This window comes from Nelumbo lutea, chromosome 7 (assembly GCF_056320005.1).
Source record: "Nelumbo lutea isolate HS-2025 chromosome 7, American lotus-T2T, whole genome shotgun sequence".
Classification (NCBI taxonomy): domain Eukaryota; kingdom Viridiplantae; phylum Streptophyta; class Magnoliopsida; order Proteales; family Nelumbonaceae; genus Nelumbo; species Nelumbo lutea.
Genome location: NC_142690.1, coordinates 59,876,839 through 59,904,822, shown reverse-complemented (window position 1 = coordinate 59,904,822; position 27,984 = coordinate 59,876,839). Strand labels below are relative to the sequence as shown.

Here is a 27,984-nt window from a genome sequence, read left to right as displayed (position 1 = left end):
CAGCTTCCCAATCCACTATAAAGAGGAACATATCTAATCAACAACAGGTAGGGCTTTCTTGGAAGTTTGACTAGGTAAAATTTGCTTGTTGAACAGGGAGGTCCCGCAATTCAAAATTCTCCACAAAGAGATTAAACTTCCTCATGCTAGATGTAATCCTACGACTGAGGTTACTGGACTCGTTCAAGAATCTTATAAAGTTGTAATCCCCACCCAAACAACAAGGGCCATCCCACAAACCCCTAACGGCTGCTAGTTCTTCCCAGAAACCTTCCCTTTCCCTGTAAGAGGTGAGACCATAGACATTAGTTAACACCCAAGCCCACCCATCTTCCTTTCCCTTCAATTTTATTCACACCAAAAAGTTCTCAATTAATTCTTCTCCACACTCCCAGCCTTCATTTCTCCACAAAGTAATAATTCCCCCTGAAGCTCCCCACGATTGTGCAAAGGCCCAACTCAAATTTCTTGTTGACCAGATGCCCCTCACCCATTTCTTGTCCACCTCAGTCAATTTTGATTCTTGTATTAAGACCACATCTGGCTTTTCTCTTCTCAAGAAGTCTTTGATCACTCGCCTTTTCTATGAACTCCCCAAACCTCTTACGTTCCAGCTTATTAACTTCATAGACAAACATTTCAGGTTGCCCCAACCAAACCACCCTCTTTGCTCCTTTTTTCAATCCTTCCTACCCCCATTCGCTTGATCATAAACCACCCCACTCTTCAACCTCTCCTACCTTCTTACTAGACTCTTCCACCTTCTCCTTTCCTTCTAGTTTCTTACCTGACCCCTTCTTCTTCTTTTTCCGTTGTCCTTTTGATTTTCCATTGTATCCACTTTTCTCCACTGTATTGGGAAATTGAATAATCTCCTCCTCAACCCTACCCTCTTTCACACTCAGCTCCTCTTCCTTTCTGATTCTAAATAGTTCCAAGATCAACTCCCAAATTTTGTCCCCTAGTTCTCTCTCTTCTGCTTCTGAATTTATCTCCCCCACTACCTCTGTCACTTGTCCCGAATCAAATGAATTGTAGGCTTTATAGCTGGGCTAGATTAACCTGTAGGCCAGACACACACAGGACTTGGGGAAACCGAGTTAGTAACCAAAAACTGAACCTGAAAACAATCCAAACCTTGGGAGGAAGAAGACGCAATATGAGTTGCTGGAATAGCCTGAACCCCTTTTGTTTGACTTTCGCTGGGAATAGGACCCTCGAAATCAAAATTTGGATTGATTGCAGTGGGAAACAGCAGTTTATAGCTCTGCTCGGAGGAACCAGATTGCCAACACACACCATACAAGCACCCATTCCCTAGTCTTTACAAAGGATTGAATCCCCTTTTCTCCCTGTTTCGGTTTTCTCCTCACCCACGCCTGTTTTCTTTCTTTCTGTTAGAATGCTCGAGTTAGGGGTATTTTGGTCATTCTGGTGTATCTTATTGAAAGTGAAATGTCTATTGTATCTGGGTTTAAGTTATGTGTCCCATCTTCTATGAGGGACAAAATTGTCTTTCTTGTAACTCAAGTTTTTATGAATAAAAGTCAAGTGGGTCGGCTAGGAGAGTGACTTTTGAACATCCTATCTTCTAGTCTGGCCGAACACTCTTCTCCTCTCCTTCTTCTTCTTTCTCTTTTCTTTCTTATTTCTTCTTCTCTACTTTGACCTAGAAACAACTAGGGTTTATTCACATGGTATCAGAGCATTAAGGTCTGGTGTTCGTTTTCATGTTGCTGTCTTCTTCCTGGTTTCGCCGCCAGCTTCACAATAGGTTTCATCATCCTACAGCTGATCTGATTGAAGACTCGATAAAGGGCTGAAAAGGAGTTGTCGTTTTGAGGGCCTGGAGGTGAGTGCCTCTGGCCGGTGCTGTGGTGGTCGTTGAAGTGGTATACTAGACCCTCTATTCAGTGTACGAAGAGGGTTGGACATATACAGGTATGGACACTACTATCGTGTGTTCAGAAATGGACTGTGAATGCTGATTTTTTTTGTGTGCTTCGAAAGTTAGTTGTTGTGGTGCTGGGTGAAACTGATACACATATCAGTCATGTGTTTTTTTTTGTGTTTTCTTGCTCACATGTGTGCTGAAAGAATAGTAGACTGCTGATGTCCACGACAGCAGTGGTGTGGTGTTGATTGTGTTGTGGTGGCTGACATATCTATGATTCTAAATGCTTAAAAGTGAACCCCTAGACCTTGTGTGTAATCAGTTCTGCAGTATGAAGAACAAGTGTTCGATGAAATGACTGAGTAATTTCAGAAGTGGTGTGTTGGTGGTAAATGGTCCTGCAGTGTGCAGTCCAAGTGTTTGATGTGTTGACTGAATGATTTCAGTTTTAGAGTGTAGTGTGTAATGTGCAGTTGAAGAAAGTGGGTTGGTGGTATTGTAAGTGAGATAAGTCTTGTGACAAGTGTGAGATTGTGGTGTATATTCAAAGGAGAAATAATTGAGATGGCTTCAACTGTAGTTGGGAATGACAACAAAACAGGCATCATGCTTTCTTCAGATTATCTAAGTGTTCAAATGACATCCATCAAGTTGAATGGTGAGAACTATGTACCATGGGCAAGATCTATGGAGGTGTTTTGAAGGCCAAGAGGAAAGTAAAACATGTGAGGAAGGAGAAACATTCCTCTGATTCTCCTGGGTTCAGTGATTGGGAACAAGATGATGCACAAATAATGACATGGCTTTGGAACAACATGGAACCAAAGATTAGTGTGAACTTCATGTTCCTAGATACAGCCAAAGAGATCTGGGATCAATGCTAAAAAGTTGTACTCTGGACAAGACAACACAACTAGGGTATATCAGTTATACCAAGAGTACTTCAATTTGAAGCAAGGAAGTCAAAGCTTAGAAAAGTATTATGCAAGTTTGAGGAACATCCGCAATGAGCTAAATGTGTATCACCCTCTAACATCAGATGTCCATATCCAACAACAGCAACGTGAACAACTTGATGTGACTAGGTTTCTTGTGGGCTTGAAGGCTGAGTATGAACCTGTCAGAGCACAGATATTGGGGGGATCAGCTCTCCCCTCACTTGAAGAAGTTTTTGCCCGTCTTAAGAGGGCATCCATTGAGCCAGTGGAACACTCTTCCTTCTCTGATGGATCTGGTTTGGTAGTGACTAAAGGGAGTAGTCGTGGAAGTAGAAGTGGTGATGGCAGCAGTGGCCCTCCAAGCAACCGTGGTGAACACATGTTTAACCGGGCCAATGGCCGAACTGGAGGCCGTGAGTCAGGGGGAGGCCGTGGAAAAGGAAGGGGTAATGCTCAGAGAAAATGTACACATTGTGGCTTAGAGGGGCACACAGTTAATTTCTGCTATGATTTGCGTGGTCCACCCAACACTTGGGCTAACCATGTTACATCTAAGAGTAGTAGCACAATTACTGAAAGCCAGCAAACTGCCCCAACCCCCTCCACACCCACTTGTGCTTCCGGGCAGGAAATGGTGAGTGTACCACAGGCAATATATGAGTAGTTCCTTCAAACATCTCAGCAGAACACAGCTACACTTGCCCATTCAGGTATGACTTCTTTAGCTTCCAAAGCCTCACCCCGGATCATTGATTCTGGAGCCTTGGACCATATGTCTGGGACTCCTGATGTATTTTCTTCCCTTTCTCGCTCCTCCACATCTCAGACAGTTACACTTGCTAATGGTTCTACATCTCCTATTTGTGGTGTTGGTGATGTTGATTTCTCCTCATTGTCTTTAGCATCTGTTTTATATGTTCCTAAGTTCCCTTCCCTTTTAACCTTATGTCTATTAGTAGATTAACCAAGTCCCTTAATTGTTTTGTAACCTTCTATCCTTCTTCTTGTGTGTTTCAGGATCTCAAGACAGGGACGAAGATTGGTGGAGGGCATGAAGCCGGTGGTTTGTATTACCTTGATGGTGGTGGCCCTCCAGTGGCTTTTCAGTCGTCTCTTACTCCTCTCCAATGGCACTGCAGACTTGGTCATCCCTCTCTCAAGGCTTTGAAGCTTCTAGTTCCTTCCTTGAGTCATCTTTCATCATTAGATTATGAGTCATGTCAGTTGGGAAAACATCATCGAGTCTCATTTAGTCCAAGAACTGATAGTCGTGTCTCAAGTCCTTTTGTTTTAGTTCATTCTGATGTATGGGGTCCAGTTAAAGTGGTGTCATACAATGAGTTTAAGTATTTTGTAATCTTTGTTGATGACTTTTCAAGGATGACATGGATCTATCTTATGAAAGACCATAGTGAATTGTTCTCTATTTTTCAGAAATTTCATGCTGAAATACGCACTCAATTTAGTGTTCATATGAAAATACTTTGCTCCGATAATGCCAAAGAATACACCTCCTCATCATTTTAGCAATACCTAGAACATGATGGAATAATTCATCAAACTTCTTGTGCCTACACCCCACAACAAAACGGTGTAGCTGAACGGAAAAATAGACATCTTCTTGAAACTGCTCGGTCCTTGATGATCAATATGCATGTCCCAAAGCACTTTTGGAGTGATGTTGTTCTTACATCCCTATTGCTTTGTGGAAAGGTAAACGTACTTGTACTTCTCATCCCATTTCAGACTATGTTTCCATTGCTCACCTTTTTGCTTCTCATTGCAAGTTTATATCATTACTCTCATCGGTTCCCATTCCCAAGACTATATAGGAAGCCCTTGCCTCTCTAGGGTGGCGGCAAGCCATGGAAGAAGAACTCTCTGCTCTACAACATAATCATATGTGGGAACTCACCACCCTTCCTCCTGGTAAGCACACTGTTGGGTGTAAATGGGTTTATACAGTGAAGCATCTTCCTGATGGCAGTGTGAAACGATTGAAGGCACAGTTAGTGGCCAAGGGCTATTCTCAGTTATATGGTGTGGACTATATGGAGACATTCTCTCCTGTGGCTAAAATTGGTTCAGTTCGGGTGTTGATCTCATTGGCTACTATGTATGATTGGCCTCTCCTACAACTTGACATCAAAAATGCCTTCCTACATGGTGATCTTGTTGAGGAGGTGTATATGGAGCAACCACCAGGGTTTGTTGCTCAGGGGGAGGCTAGTAAGGTGTGCAGGCTCAAAAAGGCAATCTATTGACTGAAACAATCTCCTCGTGCATGATTCGGCAGGTTCAGTGAAGTGGTGAAGGCCTTTGGGATGAAACAGTGTCAGGTTGATCATTCCGTGTTTAGCTATAACTCAAAAGATGGAAAAATCTTGCTAGTCGTGTATGTGGATGATATTGTCATAACTGGAAGTGACCGCAATGGAATTGATAGGCTGAAAAAATTCTTACAGGACCACTTCGATACGAAAGATCTGGGGAAGCTAAAATATTTCTTAGGAATAGAAGTTGCGAGGTCAAAACAGGGGATCAACCTATGTCAGAGGAAATATGTTCTTGATCTACTTGAAGAAACAGGGTTGTTAGGTGTTAAACCAGCAAAGACTCCTATGGAACTCAATGCCAAGTTAAGTGTGGATGCAAGTGAAGAGTTTGATGATCCTAGAAGATACAGAAGGTTGGTGGGAAAGTTGAACTACCTGACCATTACCCGACCAGATATATCATTTGCTGTGAGTGTGGTGAGTCAGTTTATGCAACATCCCCGGGTTCCTCACTGGGAAGCTGTTCTGAGAATTGTTAGGTACCTAAAGGGTGCTCCAGGTCGTGGTTTGTTATACCAAAAGGGAGGAACTTTTGAGATAGTAGGGTACACAGATGCTGATTGGGATGGCTCTATATCAGACAGGAGGTCAACCACAGGGTATTGTACCTTCCTGGGTGGCAATCTTGTAACTTGGAAGAGCAAGAAACAAACAGTGGTGGCAAGAAGTAGTGCGGAAGCTGAGTACAAGGCTATGGCCCATACCACATGTGAACTAGTATGGCTGAAGAACCTACTACAGGAGATGGGTTTTTCAATTGACAAACCCATGAAACTATACTGTGATAACCAAGCTGCTGTTCACATCTCATCCAATCCTGACTTCCATGAAAGAACTAAACATATTGAGGTGGATTGCCACTTTGTGAGAGAGAAAGTGATAAGTGGGGTAATAACTACATCTCATGTGAGCTCAGGAAATCAGTGGGCAGATATCTTCACAAAAGGATTGTCTCGAGGAAGAATAGATTACATTTGTAACAAGCTGGGACTATATGATATATACTCTCCAGCTTGCGGGGAGTGTTAGAATGCTCGAGTCAGGGGTATTTTGGTCATTCTGGTGTATCTTATTGAAAGTGAAATGTCTATTGTATCTGGGTTTAAGTTATGTGTCCCATCTTCTACGAGGGACAAAATTGCCTTTCTTGTAAAAGTTTTTATGAATAAAAGTCAAGTGGGTCGGCTAGGAGAGTGACTTTTGAACATCCTCTCTTCTAGTCTGGCCGAACACTCTTCTCCTCTCCTTCTTCTTTCTCTTTTCTTTCTTCTTTCTTCTTCTCTACTTTGACCTAGAAACAAGTAGGGTTTATTCACACTTTCCAACTCCTTTCTAGGCCGAACCAACTCTCTTGGAAGTGTACAAGCCTCTTCTTCGAATAGTAACTTTAATCCTGGGTCATCTTCCTCCCCAATCCTTGAACGACATTTACTCTGTATACTACCATAGCTGGACTCTTCAACATACAACTCCTCTTTCAGAGGCTCATCATCTACACTTACCCAGTCTGAAGCAGAATCCTCCTCTCCTAACCTCATGCGGTTATATCTCAGATTAGGTTTATCTGGGCTAGTAGAGTAAGAGACCTGTCTTGGCTGCCACGCTAAGGTCAGACCAGACAATCGTTTTTCTTTCGAGCCAGTTGCAGAACAATCTGAAGAGGACGAAGATATACCACAGCAAATGTCCATAGTCTTTTGAGCTTTGTTCCATCTCACGTGCCTATTTAAGTGGTCACCTGATTTAACTATGGGCTTACTCGCTGTTATAGTCTTATTTCCAGGCCCATCCACTTGAGGTTTATGACTGGGCCCACTAGTACCCCTCACCTCAACCGTTGGCCCATCTTTATAATTTTGAACCTGACCCAGTCTTTTTAAAGTTTAGTATTGGTTCCCTGACTGCATGCCTAGGCCATATCAAATGAGTTGCTGTTCCAATCTACCTCCACCTGTCCCCACCTTTGGACACTTGTTCAAATTCAAAAAGTCTTCTGACAGATTTTCTCCACCTTTGGACGTTATTACCTGAGCAAAAGTCCTAGCCCACTCTTCTGATTTGCCATTTAAAGTGGAAGACTGGGGTACTGCTTTCCTATCCCTTGCTTTTACAGTTTCCTTCCCAGTGTTAACTCGAACCTTGGAAGCCACATCATCTTCTTCTTCCCACTCCTCCCCAATCTCCACCATCTAGCTTCAGTAGATGTTGCAATCCAAACCCTGAGTTACATTATCTGAAGTTAATTCCAAAGACCTTGGGATAAGCTCTGGCTTTGCTCCAAAGGAAACCATCTCGCCACCACATAGCTTCGCAACTTTCCTGAACAGCTCCATCTTCCATAGATGGAAAGGCAACCCAATAATTTTCAGATTGATAAGTTCTGTGGGTTCTACCAACTGTTCATTGCATAAAGGCTTCCATTGCTCCAACACCACCACACCTCGCTCTCCCCTGAAAATACACTACAGCCTTGTGGTCGTCAAAGGGAGAAATCTGCAACACCTCTGTAGTCTTCAATATCTGTTGGACTTCTTCACCAGTCTCTTCCGATCTTTTACTTTCTTGTTTACCAAGAGGACAAGTTTAAGCTGCCAATCCTATTTAGGTTTGTTCACCCACAATTTCACCAAACCTAGTCCAGCATCAATCTGCAATTTACTTTCCGTCCCTATCTCCTCCTCTCCTGGGATCTCCCTGAAAACTTTCCCTGACTGCCCTTCAGATTGTTTCTTAATTTTTTGACCATCTTTTAGGGCACCTTCTCTGTCATTAGTTACCACCATAAACTCCTGAATTGCTTCTGCTAGCTGGTCCCATCCTGAAGCCTCCCTTCCTTCAGGGAAACAGGTAAACTACTTCAGCCCCTCACCAAAGTGTTCCTGCACTCGCAAAAACCTCCCGTACTTGTTCTCTTTTCTTTCATCTACGTACTTTCTGTTCTGTTCCAATAGACAGAACCTCCATTCCCTTGTTTTTTCTGTTATTTTAGCTCCATCGAGAACTCCTTGGAACCATGGTACCGCCCTTCCTTCAAGAAGCAAAGAAGCTTTCCTCGATTCTACAATTTTTAGAGAGAGTCCATTTCTAGTCCAGATTTCTTCCAAGATGAAAGTCTTCGCTTCCACCTTCAAAACTTTCTTCCATCTTTTAGCTCGCAGGAACTGACCTTCCCTCCCTCTTTCCATCCCAGCTTTCCTCACTAAATGGAGGGATGCTATGAGAATAGAAAAAGAAGCATTACATAGAAGAGGGAAAAAACTAGGAGGTTGTAGACTTGTCTAATGGGAAGGAACCAGTTGGGTGAAAGTGGGTTTACACTATTAAGTACCAGGCTGATGGCACTATTGAGAGATTTAAGGTTCACCAAGTTGCCAAGGGTTATACTCAAAAGTATGGGATATACCATTTAGAAACTTTTTCTCCAATAGCAAAGATGACTTCAATTAGGGTTCTCTTATCCTTGGCAGCAAGCTTTTGCTGGCCCTTCTATAAGTTTGATGTTAAAAAAGCCTTTTTGAATGGAGAGCTTAATGAAGAAGTGCATGTAACTTTCCCCTGGTATGCATGGTAAAGAGGTAAAAAGCACAGTGTGCAAATTGAAGAAGTCCTTCTATGGACTTAACTAGTCTCCTAGAGCAAGATTTTAGAGGTTCCATGATGCTCTTGTCAGTTTTGGCTACAATTATACTCAATCTAATCACACTCTCTCTGTTATGAGGAGAGATTCTCAGGCCACTTTCCCTATTGTCTATGTTAACTAAGTTTAGAACTATTAACTGAACAAGTGGCAAAGGTCCTTTCCATTGGAGAACAAATTTTTCATGTTTGAGGAGTTCAGTTTAAGAGGAACATTTTCTTCGATAATCAGAGAATTAAATAGATCAGAGTTGTATTTTTCTGGATGGTACAATTAAGTTGGAGGGCTTTAGATTGGAAAAAAAAAATTGGAGGAAGGATGAGAGGGAGTATGTGTTTGAGAGAAGAAATAATTACAGTAGAAATCACTATTTGCTGATTCAGTCAAGCTTCTTGTGAGAGAAAGAGGGGGGAGGTGAAGATTTCAGCAGTAGAGAAGGAAGGAGAAGAAGAAAAGAGTAGGAGGTCAACTAGAGTTATGAGAAAGTTAACCCAAGCCGCCAGCCCCTCATATTTATATTTAACTTAAAGATGAGATATTACAAGGATGCCCTCAGTAGGGCGGCTACCAAAACTGAATAGTCACAACTTTAAAAAATAAAAAAAAACTAATGGGCCGAAGGCCCAACAACTTCCTAATTAAATAAAAACAAACTAAAGACAAATCGGGCCACTCAACAAGACAAACCGGCCTACTCAACACTCCCCCTCAAGTTGGGAGTAAATGTCACACATTCCCAACTTGCGTAGATCATGCTCCAGCTTGTTCTTTGCAACACCCTTTGTGAGAACATCAGCGAGCTGTAGATCAGAAGCAATGTATGGAAGACATACTTCTCCAAAAGTCACCATTTCTCTGGTAAAATGTCTATCCACTTCAATGTGCTTAGTTCGGTCATGTTGGACTAGTTATGGGCAATGTTAATTGCTGCCTGGTTATCACAATATAGCATCATGGGTTCTTCTGCTTGTACACAAATTTCTTCTAACAGAGAACGAATCCAGAGAAGTTCTGAAACTCCATGCGCCATGGCCCTGTATTCAGCTTCAGCACTTGATCTTGCCACCACTGTTTGTTTCTTACTCTTCCATGAGACTAGGTTACCCCCAACTAGGGTGCACACTCCTGAAGTTGATCTCCTGTCATCAAGGCATCCTGCCCAATCGGCATCTGTATAAGCCTCTAGTTTCAACTGTCCATGATTAGTAAATAATATGCCTCTGCCTGGATGTCCCTTCAGATAAGCAAGGATCCTGTCAACTGCCACCCAATGTTGGACTCGTGGGGCATGCATGTATTGACTTACTACACTCACTGCATAGGAGATGTCTGGCCTTGTCATACACAAGTATAGCAGCCGACCCACAAGTCTCTGATATCTCCCAATGTCCTTTACTGGTTCACCTTCTGTTGCATTGATTTTATGGTTCTGGTCAATAGGGGTGCTAATTGCCTTTGTTCCAAACTATCATGTCTCTTGAAGAAGGTCCAAGACGTACTTCCTTTGAGAGATAAAAATTTCATGTTTCGATCTTACAACTTCGATGCCTAAGAAGTATCTCAGTTCTCCAAGATCCTTAATTTCAAATTCCTTATGTAAGTTCCTCTTCAAACTATCAATCTCACTCAGATCATTCCCAGTGATCTAGCCGCCAAAAGATGGAACACCAAAAAGACACAAGAAGCCATTTTGGGCTGATTTCAGGAAGCTCCAAATGAAGCTTATCGCGTCTTTTGCGTTTTAATATCACGCGGAAAGATGCACATCTGCCAAACATGCTTTGGGCTGCTCAAATCTTCATGCAAAAGCTCAATGCATCTTTTGCATGTCAGAGCTACTAGAAGATCTTCCCAAAAAGACACGCCAAACAGGCCCTATATTTTGTATGACACAACCTGACATCTCCTATATTGTGAGTGTATTTAGTCAATTTATGCATGCTCCTAGAGACATATGGCAGCAGCAAAAAAGGTTTTATGTTACTTAAAGGAAACTCCAGAAAAGGGCATTCTCATTGCCAAGCATGGAAATATGAAATTGGAGGCTTATATAGATGTCGATTGAGATGGTTGCATAGATGATAGAAGAACTACATTAGGTTATTGGGCTATGGTGGTAGGGAACATTGTCTCTTGGAGAAGTAAGAAGTAGTCAGTGCTAGCTAGATCTTCAAAGTACAGGGCTATGGTCCATGGTGTTTCAAAGTTGTTATAGCTAAGATCTCTCCTAGAGGAATTAAGCATTCCTCATGATAAGCCTTTGATGTTATATTGAGATAATCAAGTGGCTATCAACATTGCTCATAATCCAATTTAGCAAGACAAGACAAAGCACATTGAGGTGGATAGACATTTTATATGGGAGAGAGTAACTTCAAGGGAAGTATGTCTATCATTCATTGCATCTGTAGAGAAGATGGGCCGAATGGCCCATAGGTGGTTTATTCTTCTTGTTATTTTGGGCCCATCCTGTCAATATTAAGTTATTTTTTAAGTTCTTTGTAAATTCTTGCCCAACTAAGGGCCTCCTTGTAATTACTCAAATATATCTAATAAAACAGTGTTAGAGGGCTGAGATAGAGACTGTTCGAAAACTCTTCTCAGAACCCTCATTGCCGAAACACACAAGTCTCCTCTCCTCTCTTCAGTTTCAACATGGTATCAGAGCATATCTAAACTTGAACGTCCTAGGGCTGGAGGCTTAGTCACGTACTGCCTGATTCTTGGAGGTCATTGGATGAGCCCAAGACTAGAATCTCTTGGAGAAGGGGTTCGGTGACCAGGAAGAATCAGAGAAGAAGAAAAAAGGGGAAGGGGAATAGCTCGGTTCTGTTTTTGAAGCTCGACTGTGTTTGGACTATTGAAGCTCGAACTGTAAGTTCTGCTCAGTTTTCTGGTTCTGTTTTGCATTACCTTCGACTGTGTTTGGACTGTTGAACTGTCCGAAAATCCTAGCTGTTCTGTACTACCTTCAACTGCATTAAATCTGGTTTAACCCAGAAATTTCTGGGCTGTTTTTCTCTTCTTCTTGGACTGTTAAAACCTACCGAAACATCCTTGTAACAAGGTTGTGTACTGTTACTCTTGTTCGGCTGTTTTAGAGGGTTGTACGAACAGTTTTTGGGGTCTTTTCTCTTCCTTGACAGTGGGGTTGTCTCTATTGCCCACACTGTGTTTGTGAAAAGGCTTATTCAGTAATACCGATTGGTACTTACTCTTCTTGGCTGAGTGTACAACCTTGAAAAGGTACTTCGGCTGAGTGCACAGTGCCTAGGAGTTTCTGATTACTTCTTGAAGCCTGAACTCAGTGTGTTGCCTCCTTGTGGTTGGCTGAACTCAGTGTGTTGTCTCCTTGTGATCGGCTGAACTCAGTTATTGCTTGTTCTTATCCAGCATACTTGTAGAAGTCATCTGAAATCATATTTGGAGTGTTTACATGATGTACTCCTCAGAGTTTGAAAACAAAAGTGGTGCTGAATATGGACTGGGTCAGGGGACTCCAAGTGATTCCTTATTGACTGTGACCACAGTTAAACTAGATGGAACTAATAATATGGCATGGTCACAATCAGTAAAGATTCATGTTTGTAGTAGAGGAAAGTGGGGGTTCATTTCCGGGAGTAAAAAGGCTCCCCCAGAAGATGATCCATCCTATGAAAAGTGGATGCAAGAAAATTACACTGTCATTGGGTGGCTTGTGAACTCAATGCAGTCACAAATCAGTCAACACTACCTATGGATGAATTCAGCAAAAGAAATTTGGGACAGTGTTGCAGAAACCTATTCCCAAAAACTCAATGTGGCCCGGGCATATAAATTGAGAAGTGATGTAAAGAATTTAAGGCAAGGAGAGAAACCTCTTGCTGTATATTTCTCAACCCTGAAATCCTTATGGCAAGAGATTGACCTAATAGAAGCTGTAACTTGGGACACCACTAATGATGCAGAGACCTACAGAAAATTGGTTGAAAGGAATAGGGTTTTTGATTTCTTAACTGGACTAAACCCGGAATATGATATCACAAAACAGAATATTCTTTCCAAGGAGTGTATCTTTGTCACAAGCTTATGCATTGGTGAGTAGTGAAGAGAGCAGAAAGGTTGTTCAGGTTCAAGGGGCTGATATTAATGATCACTTTGCCAATATGGGGATTAAACCTAAAGGGAATGTTGGAACTTCTAATGGCACAGGAAAGAAAGAAGTTGTATGTGAGTACTGCAAGAGGCCGAAGCACACCAAAGACAAGTGCTGGAAGTTACATCATAATCTTGTTCCCATCAGGTTTCAGAAAAAATATGATAGTAAAAGATCAGGAAGTGCAAATGTAGCTGCCGGGCCAGATAGTGAAGAGATGTCTGCTTCTGCACAGTTGGCAGCCATGAGAGCAGAATATGAAAAGTTTGGGAAGATGATCAGTCAGTTGAGTGATGTGACCTCTGCTACCGACCCTTCAGGAAATTCAACTGCTTCAGCATTTGCTCATTCAGGTATAAGGGCTTCTGCTAATCATGCTACCTCTTCAGGTAATCTCAAGATCCCTTGGATTATTGACTCAGGTGCTTCTGACCATATGACCAATCTATCTACCTTGTTTGTTTCATATGACTTACTTCCTGGACGTGATAAAATCACTTTAGTTGATGGTTCACTTGCCCCTATCTCTGCTAAGGGAACCATCAAGGCTACGTATTCCTTGTACCTCCCTTCTGCCCTTCATGTACCTAAACTAAATACAAATTTATTGTCTGTGAGCAGATTAACCAAGTCACTAAACTGTTGTGTAACCTTTTTTCCTTCCTATTGTGTTTTTCAGGATCTGGAGTCTCAGAAGGTGATTAGAAGTGGCCATGAGGCGAACGGAATATACCTGCTTGATACTCCGGAACAATGCACTGATCATCTTGGGAATGTTGCTCTTGGATCTGTCTCTTCAGAGTCTGTTAGTCGAATTATGTTGTGTCATTGTCGTTTTGGTCATCTGTCTTTTTCGGCTTTGAGTCATCTATTCGCTGAACTGTTTAAGGGAATTAGTCTGTCCAGTCTTCATTGTGAGTCTTGTGAATTGTCAAAGCATTGTAGAAGCAAGTATCCTTTGAGAAATAAAAGATCTTCTGTTCCTTTTAATATTGTGCATTCTGATGTGTGGGGGCCTTACCACTTACCCTTCATGGGTGGTTACAAATATTTTATCATGTTTATTGATGACTTTTCACGATTCACTTGGATATTCCTGATAAAATCCCGTGATAAAGTTCCAAGACTTGTAAAACAATTCCATGAATTTGTTCTAACCCAATTTGATACCAGGATTAAAATCTTCAGATCGGACAATGCAAAAGAATACCTTGAGAAAAACCTATCCTGCTATTTTTCTGACATGGGGGTTATTCATCAAAGCTCATGTGCTAAGACCCCACAACAGAATGGGGTTGCTGAGAGGAAAAACAGGCATATTGTTGAAGTTGCAAAAAGTAACTTATTTGCCTCACATGTTCCTACCAGGTTTTGGGGTGATGTTGTACTTACTGCTACCTATCTTATAAACTGCATGCCATCCAGGGTTTTGGGGTTTAAGTCTCCCTTCACTCTTCTTCATCCGAACAAAAACCTTTTTCCTGTTCCTATTCATGTCTTTGGCTGCACCTGTTATATACATGTTCCAAGTGTCCAAAGGCATAAGTTTGAACCCAAAGCCCAAAAGTGTATCTTCCTTGATTATTCCCCCAAACATAAGGGTTATTGCTATTTTGATCCAAAGTCTGGCAATCGGTATGTCTCAATGGATGTCACCTTTGATGAGTCTTCACCTTTTTATGGTTCCTCTCCAGAAGGACATTGTCCACAGGGGGAGAATTTGACACAGGTGTTTGCTCTTCCTCTTCCTGTCCCTGTTGAGTCCCTTGATGTGTCTGTCTCTCCCTCAAATGAATCAAGGTTGGATCAGTCGTTCCATTCTCCTTGTCCCGGTACCCTACCTCCTCGTCCTGTCCTCAATCTCAAGGTGTATCGAAGGCAAAGATCCAGAAATGTGTAGGTTGTTTCTCCTACAACACATGAGCCTCATACACTTCCAGTCACAGAAGAGACAACAGGTACTGGTTCAGCACCTTTGGATTCATCCTTCCCTGACATTGATATTCCCATTGTTGTTAGAAAAGGAAAACGGAAGTGCACTGCACACTGCATTTCCAAGCACCTTTCTTACAGTTTGCTTTCACCTTCATATTTTGCCTATCTCTCTTCTGTTGCTTCTCATCCTATTCCCAGGTCTGTGTTAGAAGCTCTTAAGATTCCAGAATGGAGGGATGCTATGAAATCTGAAATAGATGCCCTACACAAGAATGACACATGGGAAGTGGTGGATTTGCCTGAAGGGAAGGATCCTGTTGGTTGCAAGTGGGTCTTTACTATCAAATACAGAGTTGATGGCACCATTGAAAGGTACAAGGCCAGGCTGGTTGCAAAAGGCTATACACAGACATATGGGATTTGATTATTTAGAGACTTTTGCACCTGTTGCCAAGATGACATCTGTGAGGGTTCTTCTATCTTAGCTGCTCACTTTGACTGGCCCCTTTATCAATTGGATGTGAATAATGCATTTCTGAATGGTAAATTACATGAGGAGGTTTACATGTCTCTTCCTCCAGGGATGTATGGAACTGATATAAAAGGGAAAGTATGCAGGCTGAAGAAATCTCTTTATAGACTCAAACAGTCCCCTAGAGCATGGTTTGAGAGATTTAGAACAGCACTTGTTAACTTTGGTTATGTGCAGACACAGTCCGATCATACTCTTTTTGTGAAGAGGAGTGGACCTCTAGCAGTATACCTCATTGTGTATGTAGATGATATTGTAGTGACGGGTAATGATGCCTCAGGAATTCAAGATCTAAAATTTTTTCTCCATACAGAGTTTGAGATTAAAGATTTGGGGGAATTGAGATACTTTCTTGGCATAGAAGTGGCTCGATCCAAGGATGGGATTCTTATCTCCCAAAGAAAGTATGTTCTTGACTTGCTCTTTGAAACTAGAAAGATGAGTGCTAGACCAGCTGCTACTCCTATTGATATGAGTCATAAACCCTCAGCCTCAGAAGGGACATTGTTAGAAGACAAAGAAATCTTTCAGAAACTTCTTGGGAAACTTTTGTATCTATGCATGACTCGGCCAGATATTGCATATGCAATCAGTTGCATTAGCCAATTCATGCATGCTCCTCGGGACACTCATTTGGCAGCTACAGAGAGAATCCTAAGTTATTTGAAGGGCTCCCCCGGAAAGGGTATTCTGTTTGCCAAGCATGGTCATATGAAACTTGAAGCTTACACCGATGCTGACTGGGCCGGGAACATTGATGACTGAAGATCTATCTCTGGGTATTGCAGCTTGGTAGCTGGTAATGTTGTTTCTTGGAGAAGCAAGAAACAATCGGTTGTTGCTCGGTCTTCTGCTGAAGCAAAATACGGGGCCATGGCACATGGGGTTTCTGAATTATTATGGCTAAAATCTTTGATGGAAGAACTTGGAGTTGAATATGACAAGCCAATGATGTTGTACTGTGATAATCAGGCTACCATCAACATTGCTCACAACCCAGTGCAACATGATAGAACCAAGCATATTGAAGTTGATCGACACTTCATTAGGGAATGGGTCTCTTCGGGTGAAGTGTGTCTTCCTTTCATCACATCTGAAGGACAGTTGGCTTTGTAAATTCTTGCCCAACTAAGGGCCTCCTTGTAATTACTCAAATATATCTAATAAAACAGTGTTAGAGGGCTGAGATAGAGACTGTTCGAAAACTCTTCTCAGAACCCTCATTGTCGAAACACACAAGTCTCCTCTCCTCTCTTCAGTTTCAACAGCATCTAAGGAACAATTAGCAAATATCTTAACTAAGGGAGTTCCAAAGGCAAAGCAACAACACTATATAAGCAAGATGGGCATAATAGACACATATAATAAGCTTGAGGGGGAGTGTAGAGATATTGAGCCGAATGGACCTTAGTCTTTTCTCTTTATTTGTTCGTTTATTAATCTTTATTCCTAGATTAGTGGGCCTCTGTTTATGGGCATATTATTGTTTTCATTCTTTATGTTATTGAGTTAGGTTACCTACTGAGGGCACCTTGTAATTATACTTTAAATTGAGATTAGTTCTAATAAAACACATTTAGAGGGTGAGCCTTGGTGCAATGGTTGGGTTGCTTCATTGTGACCTGGGTGATCAGGGTTAAAATCTTGGAAACAGCTTCCTCAAACCCCACATTAGTGGGAGCCTTGTCCATTGGGTTGCCCTTTTCTTCTAATCAAAAACATTTAGGGAACTGGTGAGAGGTATGAACAGATCTCTTCTCCATCTCCCTCTTCTTCCATTCTCTCCTCTCTTGCTCTGGACTCATCTTCTTATTTTCTTCTCACTTCTGTTGATTAAATACTGGATTTATTGTTGTTTTATTCTTCTTTTATGTTAGGCTACACCAAATACCCTTCAACAGTACTTAGCCCTCCTCAATCCTCATAAATCCTGAAACTGGTACTCCCCTATGCAATCCCCTTCTTGATCTGATTCTGATCAGATCTCTCTAGTAGCCAAACAGCAACTCGCCTCAAACAAACATAGTAGGGCATAAATAAAATAAAATAAAAAAAAAAAACAGATGAAGTTCCCTTGGTCCCTACTCCCAAATAGAAACCCTAGAACTGATCTTCAGGGCCAATTGGCATTACAAACTCAGTAAAGGCAGAGTTACTGGCTTTACTGCAAGGAATCCAGTTGGCAAAGCAATTAGGTTTCTGACGAGTGGAAGTTGAAGGTGATTCAAAAGTAGTTATTTCTTGGACAAGATGTAACAGACATATTCCATGGACTCTTAAACATATCTTCAGGGAAGTGGAAAGATTAGCAAAGGATATAAATGCTGAGTTCGGGTGGATTAGGAGGAGAGCATATGGGCTACCAGATACTTTAGCCATACAAGGGGCATAAAAAGAAAAGAAATTCGACGGAACTAGTCTTGGTAATCCAGGTCCATCAGGGGTGGGAGAAATACTGAGGAATGACAGTGGGAATGTGGTTCTTATTTTCTCAGGACCCATAGGAGTTGGAAACTCTACTAGGGTGGAACTTGCTGCCGCTATCCAGGGAGTACAGTTAGCAGTGCAGATAGGTGTGGAACAGTTGATAATAGAAGGGGACTCCAAGGTGGTAGTGGGCTGGCTACAAAATCCGGAATCTATAGTGTGGTGTTTTAAGAATGAAATTAAAAAATTCAACTGCCTAACAAGAAGCTTGACAGTGAGAATACAATGGGTGGGGAGATCAGCAAACTCTATGGCTGATGGTCTTGCAAAGCAAGGGGTAAATAGGGAAAGTTTGTATTGGGCTCAATTGTAGACTGAATCTGTTTTCTATCTTTTGTCTTTCTTCCTACTGTTAGGAGAGGACGCAGCTCGTGCCTCTCCACGGGAAGCTTGTAACTGCATTAGTTTTTATTAATGAAATTTATCCTTCTTATTTATCAAAAAAAAAAGAAAAGAACAACAAAACACTTAATTAATCCAGCAGGCCCACATGCCAATCACTCATCACAACACTGGTATTGAACTAAATAGTTACACGCATAATTGTCATAATCCATTTCTCATTTAATGAAACTATAGAGGCAATTAAAGGAAGAAACCTTTATCATTCTTTACTGATAACTAAATTCAACAGGCAAAAAACTTGAAGTTTTTCAGGCAGAAAATCAAACTAATGCATAAAACAATGATATTAAAGATATCGAAATGCCCAGAAAAGAACATAAGAAAAGAAAAGAAAAGCAGCAAGAGTTAAAATTTAGCATTTACATGGACAATACATGGAGAGAAGGGAGAGGGAGTCGGGGAGATACAAAAATACATATTTGAGAGAGAGAGAGAGAGAACCCTTTTGGCTGCTGACAATTTCTTGAAGTGGGGTTGAAACAGGAGAAGGAAGAGACAGAGACCTTATCAGGCGGGTAGAAATCTGCATCTTCTACATAAGAGAATCCGCCAAACTGATAATAAAATGGATAGAATCAGTGCCTTATGCCATGAAATTGGAAAATGGAAGCATGAATTATATTACACTGCCACTGAGTGTTTGTAAGCTTGGCTCTACCTTGCATAAAGCTAAATCTAGAGTTAAAGTAAACCTATTCATCTTGCACAATACAATGTCATCATGGATGTGGAGACTGGAGAATAGTCTTATCCTCCAAATTGTTTTCCCCCAAAAAATGGTCATGTGGATCTACTTAAAAACTTAAGGATGTTAACCACCAGCTAAGCCTTGGCCATGCAGGTCATAAGGTTTAGGATGCGCTCAGACTCACTTTGGTTCCATGACAAGCATAAGGTGATCAACACAAGATCAACTTGCAGCATCACTTTGCAGGCTTAGCCCAGCTCAGCCTGCCATCTCTAAATTTCCTGTTGTACCCATTGAGGTACAATTCTACATGGACCAGTTGGCCACAACCAGAGGCTCAGCCTACAATCACAAGAAAACCAACAAGAAACAAGAACATTTATGTTCATTATGATTAATAAATTATGCAAATGAAAAAGATTTCCTAACCAGGTAAAGTCAGAAGCTTCCCTACATGGCCTACCCAGCTTCTGCCACATAGAACAATGATTTGACATATCTCAACCATCCATCACAGAAAGGACCCTCTAGGTTGCCCTGGTCAACCTCCAGTCCATGTTAATCCTGTACCTCACACATTGGTGGTTCCCCAACAAATATTAAACGGTCAAAGTTATAAATAGAAAATTTGCCCAAGAAAAGGGCTTATTATTGACATCTGATAAGTGCTTTGTCCAACCATTTGGGATCTTGGGAGGGGTGAACTGGATAAGGACCTAACTTTTGGTCATTTTTTGCACAAAATGGTTGTTTCCACAAGATGTGGTTAGCTTGTACAACTCCAACTTCTTGAGGCAACGGAAAAAAAGGGGATGATGTTTATGGAGGGTAAGGTAATAAGAGCAGCTAGAATCCACGACAGTCACTACAAATTTCAGGTTATGCCATTTGACCTAACCAATGCTTCAGGAACATTCCAGATTATAATGAATGATATATTTCATCCTTGAGGAAATCCATTCTGGATTTTTTATGATATCTTGGTCTACAGCCCTTCTTGGGCCCAGCACATTGAGCACCACGGTACAACTCTCTACTTATTGTGGCAACATCAATTTCAACCAAGGAATCTAAATGTGTATTTGGTTAGAATAAGGTTCAGTATTTTTTTTTAAGATAAACAAAAATAAACATCAACAGTTGTAGAACTTAGAGAGCTAGATTATCAACAACAAATGCAACCCAAAGAAAATCCAAAAGAGATTAAATTTTTCATATTTTCATCAAATATAAGCTTTCTTGTTTTAACCTCCAAAAAAAAAACAAAATATATTGATATACAATTTTTAACTTGATCAAGAAATCAATAGAATTATTACAACTCCTATGCATAATGGACAACTAAACCCAGTCCCCAGATAGCATTTGCCTCTTAAAATGAATTCTTAAGTGAATTGGTTTTCAGGCCTCTCACCAATAATCCCCACAAGAACAAAACCCTTCCCTAAAATGGTGGAATCTCCTTACATCCCTTACAATGATCTCTCTCTCCACGATCTTTGAGATGAACTTAGTTGCCACATGGCAGTCATTACAAACTCTAAGGTTCTTGGTGACTCGAATGGTAGTTCCAGGAGGGGTATTTAGTATACCAAATGCTATAGCCAACCTCTCACTGTGTCCACAAAGAAGATATTCTTTCTCCTCCTCATCTACATTGTGAAGAACACATGAAGTGTCAGGCACATATCCTTCTTTCCTCAACCGTTCTGATAACTCCTCAAGAAAAGTGTGGAGCTGAGCACTTTGTGGGTGTAATATATCCCCAGCCAAGAATTTATGAACTTCATTACCAAGCTCAATCCAACTGCACCCAGGTTCTTTCCTAACACCCATTTCTTTCATATTCTTCCTTACCTCCATTGCCTTGTCCCATAGCCCAGCAGATGAGTAAATATTTGAGAGCAGAACATAGTGGCTGGCCACATTAGGCTCCAACCTAAGCAAACTCTCAGCTGCAATCTCGCCAAGCTTTATGTTTTGATGTATCCGGCATGCCCCAAGCAGGCTACTCCAGGCACCTGCCTGATCGGAACCAGGAGGCATAGCTGTAACTAGTTGATACGCTTCCTCTAATTGGCCAGCCCGACCAAGCAAGTCAACAATGCAAGCATAGTGATCTGGTGTGGGTGCAACACCATGGTCATCCTTCATTCTCCTAAACAATTCTAAGCCTTCATTGACCATCCCAGAGTGACTGCAGGAAGCAAATATTGCAATGAATGTAACCTCATTGGGTTCCACATCCCCTCCCGAGGCTCCTTCAGCCACCATAGTTTTGAATAATTTCAGTGCTTCCTCCCCTCGTCCATGCATCCCATAAGCCATTATGATAACATTCCAAGTGATGACATTGCGTTTGGGTATCTCATCAAACACTCTTCTTGATAAGCTCAAGCAACCACATTTTGCATACATATCAACTAGTGCACTTCCTACAGCAACATCTGATACCAAGGCATTTCTAATGGCATAAGCATGGATCTCTTTCCCTTTTGCTAATGCTGCTAGGGCTGCACATCCAGGAAGAACTGTAATGAGTGTTATAGAATTTGGTCTATATGAAAAACTTTCTTCGTCCTCATAAACATCATCATCCAAATCTTTTTCTTTTGTGACTCTTTGCATCTCCTGTAGCAGAAGAAGTGCATCATCATGCAGATTGTTAATAACATAACCCGTGATCATGGTGTTCCAAGAAACTATATCTTTAACGTCCATGCTCTCAAAAATCTTCCTTGAAACTTCAAATTTCCCCATCCTAGAGTACATATCCATAAGGGCATTTTGCACATATCTGTCCCTCTCAAAACCCCGCTTCACCACATACCCATGTATACCTTCTTTGCAAGAGAATGCTCCACAACGGACACAAGCTGGTAATATACTGGCTATTGTTGTTGGATTTGGGTAGAGCCCAGCAACCACTTCCATCTCAACAAAAAGCTTCAGTGCTTCCTCATCGAGTTCATTCTGTGCATAACCAGCAATCATAGCATTCCAAAGCCCAATTCTTCGCTCTGAGATCCCATCAAAAACACGACGACCACTTTCAATCTGCCCACAGTTGCAGTACATATCAACTAGTGCACTACCCACAAAAGAGTTCTCAATGAGATCATCATTTTTCAAGGCATATGCATGAATTTCCCTCCCAATGTCCAACATCTCCAGGTGGGAGCAAGCAGGGAGAACACTGGCAATGGTGACCCCATCAGGTTTAGTCCCTTCATGAACCATACGATAAAAAATGGCTAATGCCTCCCCAAACCGATCATTTTGTGCAAATGAGCTAATTATGGTGTTCCATGAAACCATATCACGATTCTCAAAACATTGAAACAATGCTTTTGAGTCGTTCACCCTACCCAATTTAGCATACATTGCCATCAATGCATTATTTGTAAATGTCTTCCCATCACCCCTTCGCAAACTATGCCCATGAACTTCTTTTCCCAAGCGCAAGCCATACCGCCTGATAAGATGGGAACAGGCAAGTGCGATACTAACCAAAGTAAACGAGCTTGGCTGCATATTTTCCAAAAGCATAAGTCGGAAGGCCTCTAGTGCCATGTTCCACTCCTCAAAGCGACACAATGCAGCAATCATTGAATTCCAAGACACTTGATCTCTCTGAGAAATCCTATCAAACAATTGGAGTACATCACCTATATGTCCACATTTCCCATACATGTCCAGGAGGGTGTTGGCTACAGTCACCGAGGATGACTGGTAAGCGAGTTTGATGACAGCAGCATGAAGCTGCCTGCCAGAATTCAAGTCCTGGAGGCCGGTAGAAGCCTTTAGGACAGCTGGGAAAGCAAAATTATCAGGCGGGATACCCGCAGTAGTCATTTCAACGTATGTAGATAGCGCTTCTCGGAAGAGATTTGATCGGGTATGTGACCGGAGGGTCTCAATCCACCAGAATGCTGACCGCAATTCAGGCTTAGGTTTGGATTGCTTATTGACGGTGGTGTTGATAAGAGGAGGAAGTTGAGGGCTTCGTTTTTGAATGGTCGGTAGTTGATTTTGGCGGGAAGACAGTATGTGGGAAGGAAGAGGGAGAGAAATGGGAACGAGCCCTTGTGTGGAAGCCATTGGTAGTTATGACAGTTGGGAAAGTTAAAGTTCCAACCATATAGAAGTTATAGCGTTAGAAAGAATGTGCATATCGACATTATCAAAAGTTCAAAACTTCAGAATAGTTTTCCTGAGCATCAATATAATGGTGGGGAACAGCGAAGTTCCTGAAAACGACCTTGCTCGGCCATTAAGATAAAAGGTCACATACAGTCGAAACAAGAACACTGAAATGTGGAAAACAAGGTCATCAAGCTGGTACCTGAATGATAATGGTCTCGAGACGGACAGTAGGGTCTAAGTTGAGAGCTCCAGACCCTTTTATTCAGTCTCTGGTTATGCGCTGTGAATGTCTTGGATGTGTAGATAAGATAAGGAAAAGATTAGAGTTTTTTTTATTTTACAGAGAAACAAAAATCAGAAATGGAGGAGTTTTGAGGGTGAGAGGGGCTGGGGAGGCATGAGAACTCGTAGCACTGTAGCAGCTTACCTCAAGACTTTTCTCACATTCTCGCTGACCATCAAGCTTCGGGAACCACAACTACTTACCCACCCACCATTTGATGGTAGTCTTGTTGATGGGACTATAGGAGAAGAAATAAGACCCGTCCGTCTTTGGTTAGCGGGCCTTATTACTTACCACGTGGCTTATATCCGAGAGAATTTTCAATTTCAGAATTTCTTTGCACTAATTTCTCAATTTTTCTTATTTCATGCTCACCACTGCTCCAAAAAAAATAAAAAAATAAAAGTGGCGACAACGACAACGCCATAACTCCGAGATCACATCTGCGCCCCCAACAAACGCCCCACATACACATCTCAACATCCATTAGGAACATCTCCCCAAGTTGTCAATGGGAGATGTTCACAATAAACGGTAGCCGGTAGGGATATGCTATGAGACGCTTGTAGGGCGTAGATGTAAATTTCACAACTCCCAGGTGCTCAAAATAATCTAAGGCTTTGGGTGGGATGGGGTGTAAAAATTCCACTTTCCCGTGTTTGGTTTTATATATAAAATTGTATATTAGTATTTTTTTACTTTATGCTTAGTTTCACTTTGGTCCTTAAAGTTTAAAATATATCAATCTAGTACCTAAATTTATAAAACTAATGACATGTGAAAGAATACAAATGTCCTTGGGTGTCATTTAGTTTTCTTTACCAAATATCCAAATGCCCAAATCTAATGGTATCATCTAATAATTGATGGTCACTCTCAATCATGTTTATCACCCTCAAACAGAGAAGTTGATCCCAAGAAAAAGACAAAGAAAATAGGGGAGCATCAATAAATGCAATTGCGAGAGTATTGTTGGTACCGATTGTAAGATTAGAAAGGCAAGCAAATGCTTGTGTTGTTAAAGATGTTAGACAGTTTTATATGCCCTTAACTTCAATTAGAATGATGCACTTTATGAGTTTATTGAAAATGAATAAAAGTGCATATTTGATTCATGTTCCCTTGGTATGTTTCTGTGTAATACCCTTAAACTGGACACTTAATGAGACTCGTGTTAGTTTAGAATGTTCACATGAAAGAATGGTGGATCCATCTAATGGATGCCATGATGGTGCGGAATGGATGGGCGAATTTCAAAAATTTTTCTACCTTCTCCCAACTGAGAATCATATTCCCTAAATTTAGAATACAATATTCAAGAATTCTACTTGAACCATAATCGAACCAGATCTAAACTAAAAGAAAATTGGAGGATTATACCTGATCTGGAAAAACAGTATCTCCCAAAGTTGGTGTTCACGCCCAAAAAAGACACCAAAATCTGCTCCTACTGAAAATGACACAGCTGTGGATGGAACGGAACCAGTAGGATGCGTCCTACACACTAGATCCTTTGCAAAAACCCACTGGAAACTCGGAACACCAAATCCTTTTCAGTCTTTTCTACAAGACTGATGTCAAGAACTGATTCCTTAACTTCTTTCTTCTGCAAAGATCGAATCTTACAAGAGGGGATGGCGGCGGCTGGAGGAGAACTCCTGGGATGAATAGGTTGAATAGTTTTTCCTCTCTGTGGAGTTTTGTGAGATCCAATCTCTGTACGCAGAAATCTTTCTTCCTTACTGTAAAACCCTTGGTTTGAAATATGATATTTTTGAATTGGTTTTCTCCTCCTTTCTTCTTGATTAAGAAAACCTCCTAATTAAGGGTTATCCTAATCCAAATCAATATTTGGATAGGGGATTATCTTAATCCTATATGCAGATTAAGTTAGTTTACTCCTGATCTTATCAAGAGATTACCATATTCAAATCTGATTTGAATTTTGTCTCCCATAATGGATAAAGTCAAAAGCCCAATCCTTTTACTAACATTAATCTCACATTCGCCCCATATATGGATGATCATATCAGCCCAGCTCGTAATGGGCTTTTGGCCCATTAAGTGTTCAGTATTTAACTAGTTTCCAATCTGCTGCCCAGTTGGACTTCTTTGTATGGCATGGGACCTAAGCATTGATTACACACTAGCCACATGGGTTTGGCCCAGCCTTTATTATAAGGCCCAGCCGAATTCACTGAAAAGCTTATTAACCCCTTGAGCCCATCACATGGACCCTATGGGCCCAACACTTACATTAAGTGGTCCCTGGGCCAAACCATCTTATAAAAACCCAAGGACTGTGGGCAGGTGCAAAATTAGCCCATCAGGTATTATCCTAAATGGTCTTACACTTAACCTCTCAGCCCTTAATGATCAAGCACTGCCCGACAAGAGAGGACCTCTCCCCCGGCTGCAAGGAACAATGTCGCACTCTCTACTCACATGGATCCCGGGAATTAAAACCATTTGCAAACCTTTTCGAAACTGTACATATACATTTATATATATATATATATTAATTTTGCAAAACAAAATTCCAACGATTGAAATCAACTGTCGGCAGTTTGGTTTCCATCAAAGAGAGTGCATTCCTGATCATTACCATTGTCCGACAAAGGGGCTGATCATTACCATTGACATATCAAAGACAGCCTGATCCGACACCTAGTGAAGTGTCATAATCGAATCTAGGGGTCAGGTGTAACTTTTCAGTTTTGCCCATCTATCTCCAAGGTCCAAGACAATATTGGAAATCTGGTCCGGTTCAAGGATTCAAATAATCCCATACTGCATGTGCCTTGGGTCTTACCCTGATGGCCGAGACAAGACATCCCAACACTTAGTGGCACACCAGTATCAGCCTTGGCAGGATAAATCTCCCCAGACTTATCCAATGGTTGTGAACATTTAAAACTAACACGAGTCTCTATAAATGTCCAATTTTAGGGTCTTACACAGAAATATACCAAACAACATGAATCAAACATGCATTTTATTTATTTACACTAAATGTCAAAAGTACATCAAAGTGGATTGAAGCTAAGGGCATACAAAACTGTCTAACATCACAGCCAGTGGGTCGGTCTGGGGAGACATATCATGACAAGGCTGACACTGTGGTGCCACCAAATCAGTTGGGGTGGTCTGTCTCAGCTGCCAGGGTGAGACCCTAGGCACATATAGTGTAGGATTAATTGAATCTATGAACTGGACCAGATTTCCAGTATTACCCTAAACCTTGGAGATTGATGGGCAAAACTGGAAAGTTACACCCGACCCCTAGACTCGATTATGATACTACACTAGGTGTCGGATTGGGCTGTCTTTGATATACCAATCAGTGAGATCCTTAGCGGGGGTCAAAACCTGGGTACTGTCTGAGAATTCATCTGAGTGGGTGATCATAGTGACAGGATCGGCCCCTTTGTCGGACAAAGGTAATGATCGGGGATGCACTCTCACTGATGGAAACCAAGACTACCGGCAGCCGATTTTAATCATTGAGATTTTGTTTTGCAAAATATATTTTATATGAGATATAAAAGTATATATATTATGGTTTCTAAAATGTTTGCAAAAATGTTTTAATTCCCGGGATCCATATAAGTAGAGAGTGCAACACTGTTCCTTGCAGTCGAGGGAGAGGTCCTCTCTTGTCGGGTAATGTATGATCATTATGGGCTGAGAGGTTAAGTGGAAGACCATTGAGGATAATACCTGATGGGCTAATTTTGCATCTGCCCACAGTCCCTGGGTGTTACAAGGTGGCTTGGCCCAGGGACCACTTAGGGTAAGTGTTGGGCCCATAGAGCCCATTTGATGGGTTTCAGGGGGTGCACTGTCCATAACAGTGTATTCGGCTAGGCCTTGTAACAAAGGTTGGACCGAACCCATGTGGTTGATATATAGATCAATGCTTGGGTCCCATGCCATACAAGGAAGCCCAACTGGGCAGTAGTAAGGAAGGTTAAGTGAGTAAATAAGCCTAATGGGCCTAAAGCCCATTTCGAACTGGGCCATTTAATTAGTTAATCATGGGGCGAATTCTAAGATGGATTAGCTGATAGGATAATGTCTTGACCCTATCCACTCAGAGAGTCCATATCTAAATGTGATTCAGATCTAGAAACCTCCTAATGAGATTAGCTGATCTAATCTTCAGATAAGATAAGGGTTTATCCTTATCACCTAAAGAGAAGGCTGATCCAAATAGGATTTGGATAAGCAGCTCCTAATTGGATTAGGAGCTGATCTTTTAGGTTAACAAAAGAAAGACCATCCTTTACCAACTTTGTGATTCGGTCAACACCGATGTGGCCAAGTCGGTTATGCCACATACACGTGGGATTAACTGTATCACACGCTCTCTTATTGGGGATTTCAGCCGATGTAGTTTCGGTTATGTTAGTTTATAGAGAAGGATGTAGAACATAGAGACCGTTCTTCAGTTCCCCATATGCGATGAATCTGTTATTTCTTTTAATAGTAATCGTATTACTAAAGAAGATAGAATAACCATCTGCACACAGTTTTGAGACAGAAATCAAAATTCTCCTTAAATTTTG

The 27,984-nt window shown here is 41.4% G+C and overlaps 2 protein-coding genes across 12 annotated transcripts in view; both read right to left on the bottom strand.

The window, feature by feature from the left end:
* The window catches only part of LOC148846609 (S-adenosyl-L-methionine-dependent methyltransferases superfamily protein), a 114,614-nt gene extending 90,939 nt beyond the window's left edge, over positions 1–23,675 (bottom strand). For 7 of the 11 annotated variants that reach the window (XM_088953546.1, XM_088953554.1, XM_088953548.1 and 4 more), the window contains exons 1-3: positions 23,561–23,675; positions 23,333–23,423; positions 18,741–18,853 (exon numbers count right to left, since the gene is read on the bottom strand). In XM_088953546.1, coding sequence (XP_088809672.1) covers positions 18,741–18,828 — 88 coding nt within the window. In that variant the 5' untranslated portion in view covers positions 18,829–18,853; positions 23,333–23,423; positions 23,561–23,675. The other 4 variants (XM_088953551.1, XM_088953553.1, XM_088953547.1 and 1 more) reach the window with 4 other exon arrangements.
* On the bottom strand, positions 20,166–23,239 carry OTP84 (Tetratricopeptide repeat (TPR)-like superfamily protein). The gene has a single exon (XM_088953545.1). The coding sequence runs from the start codon at positions 23,086–23,088 to the stop codon at positions 20,398–20,400; it is 2,691 nt and encodes an 896-aa protein (XP_088809671.1). The 5' UTR covers positions 23,089–23,239; the 3' UTR covers positions 20,166–20,397.
* Positions 23,676–27,984: the final 4,309 nt, after the last annotated feature.

Excerpts from the sequence above, each read along its gene's own strand:
- OTP84 (XM_088953545.1), bottom strand. The coding sequence starts at position 23,088 with ATGGCTTCCACACAAGGGCTCGTTCCCATTTCTCTCCCTCTTCCTTCC.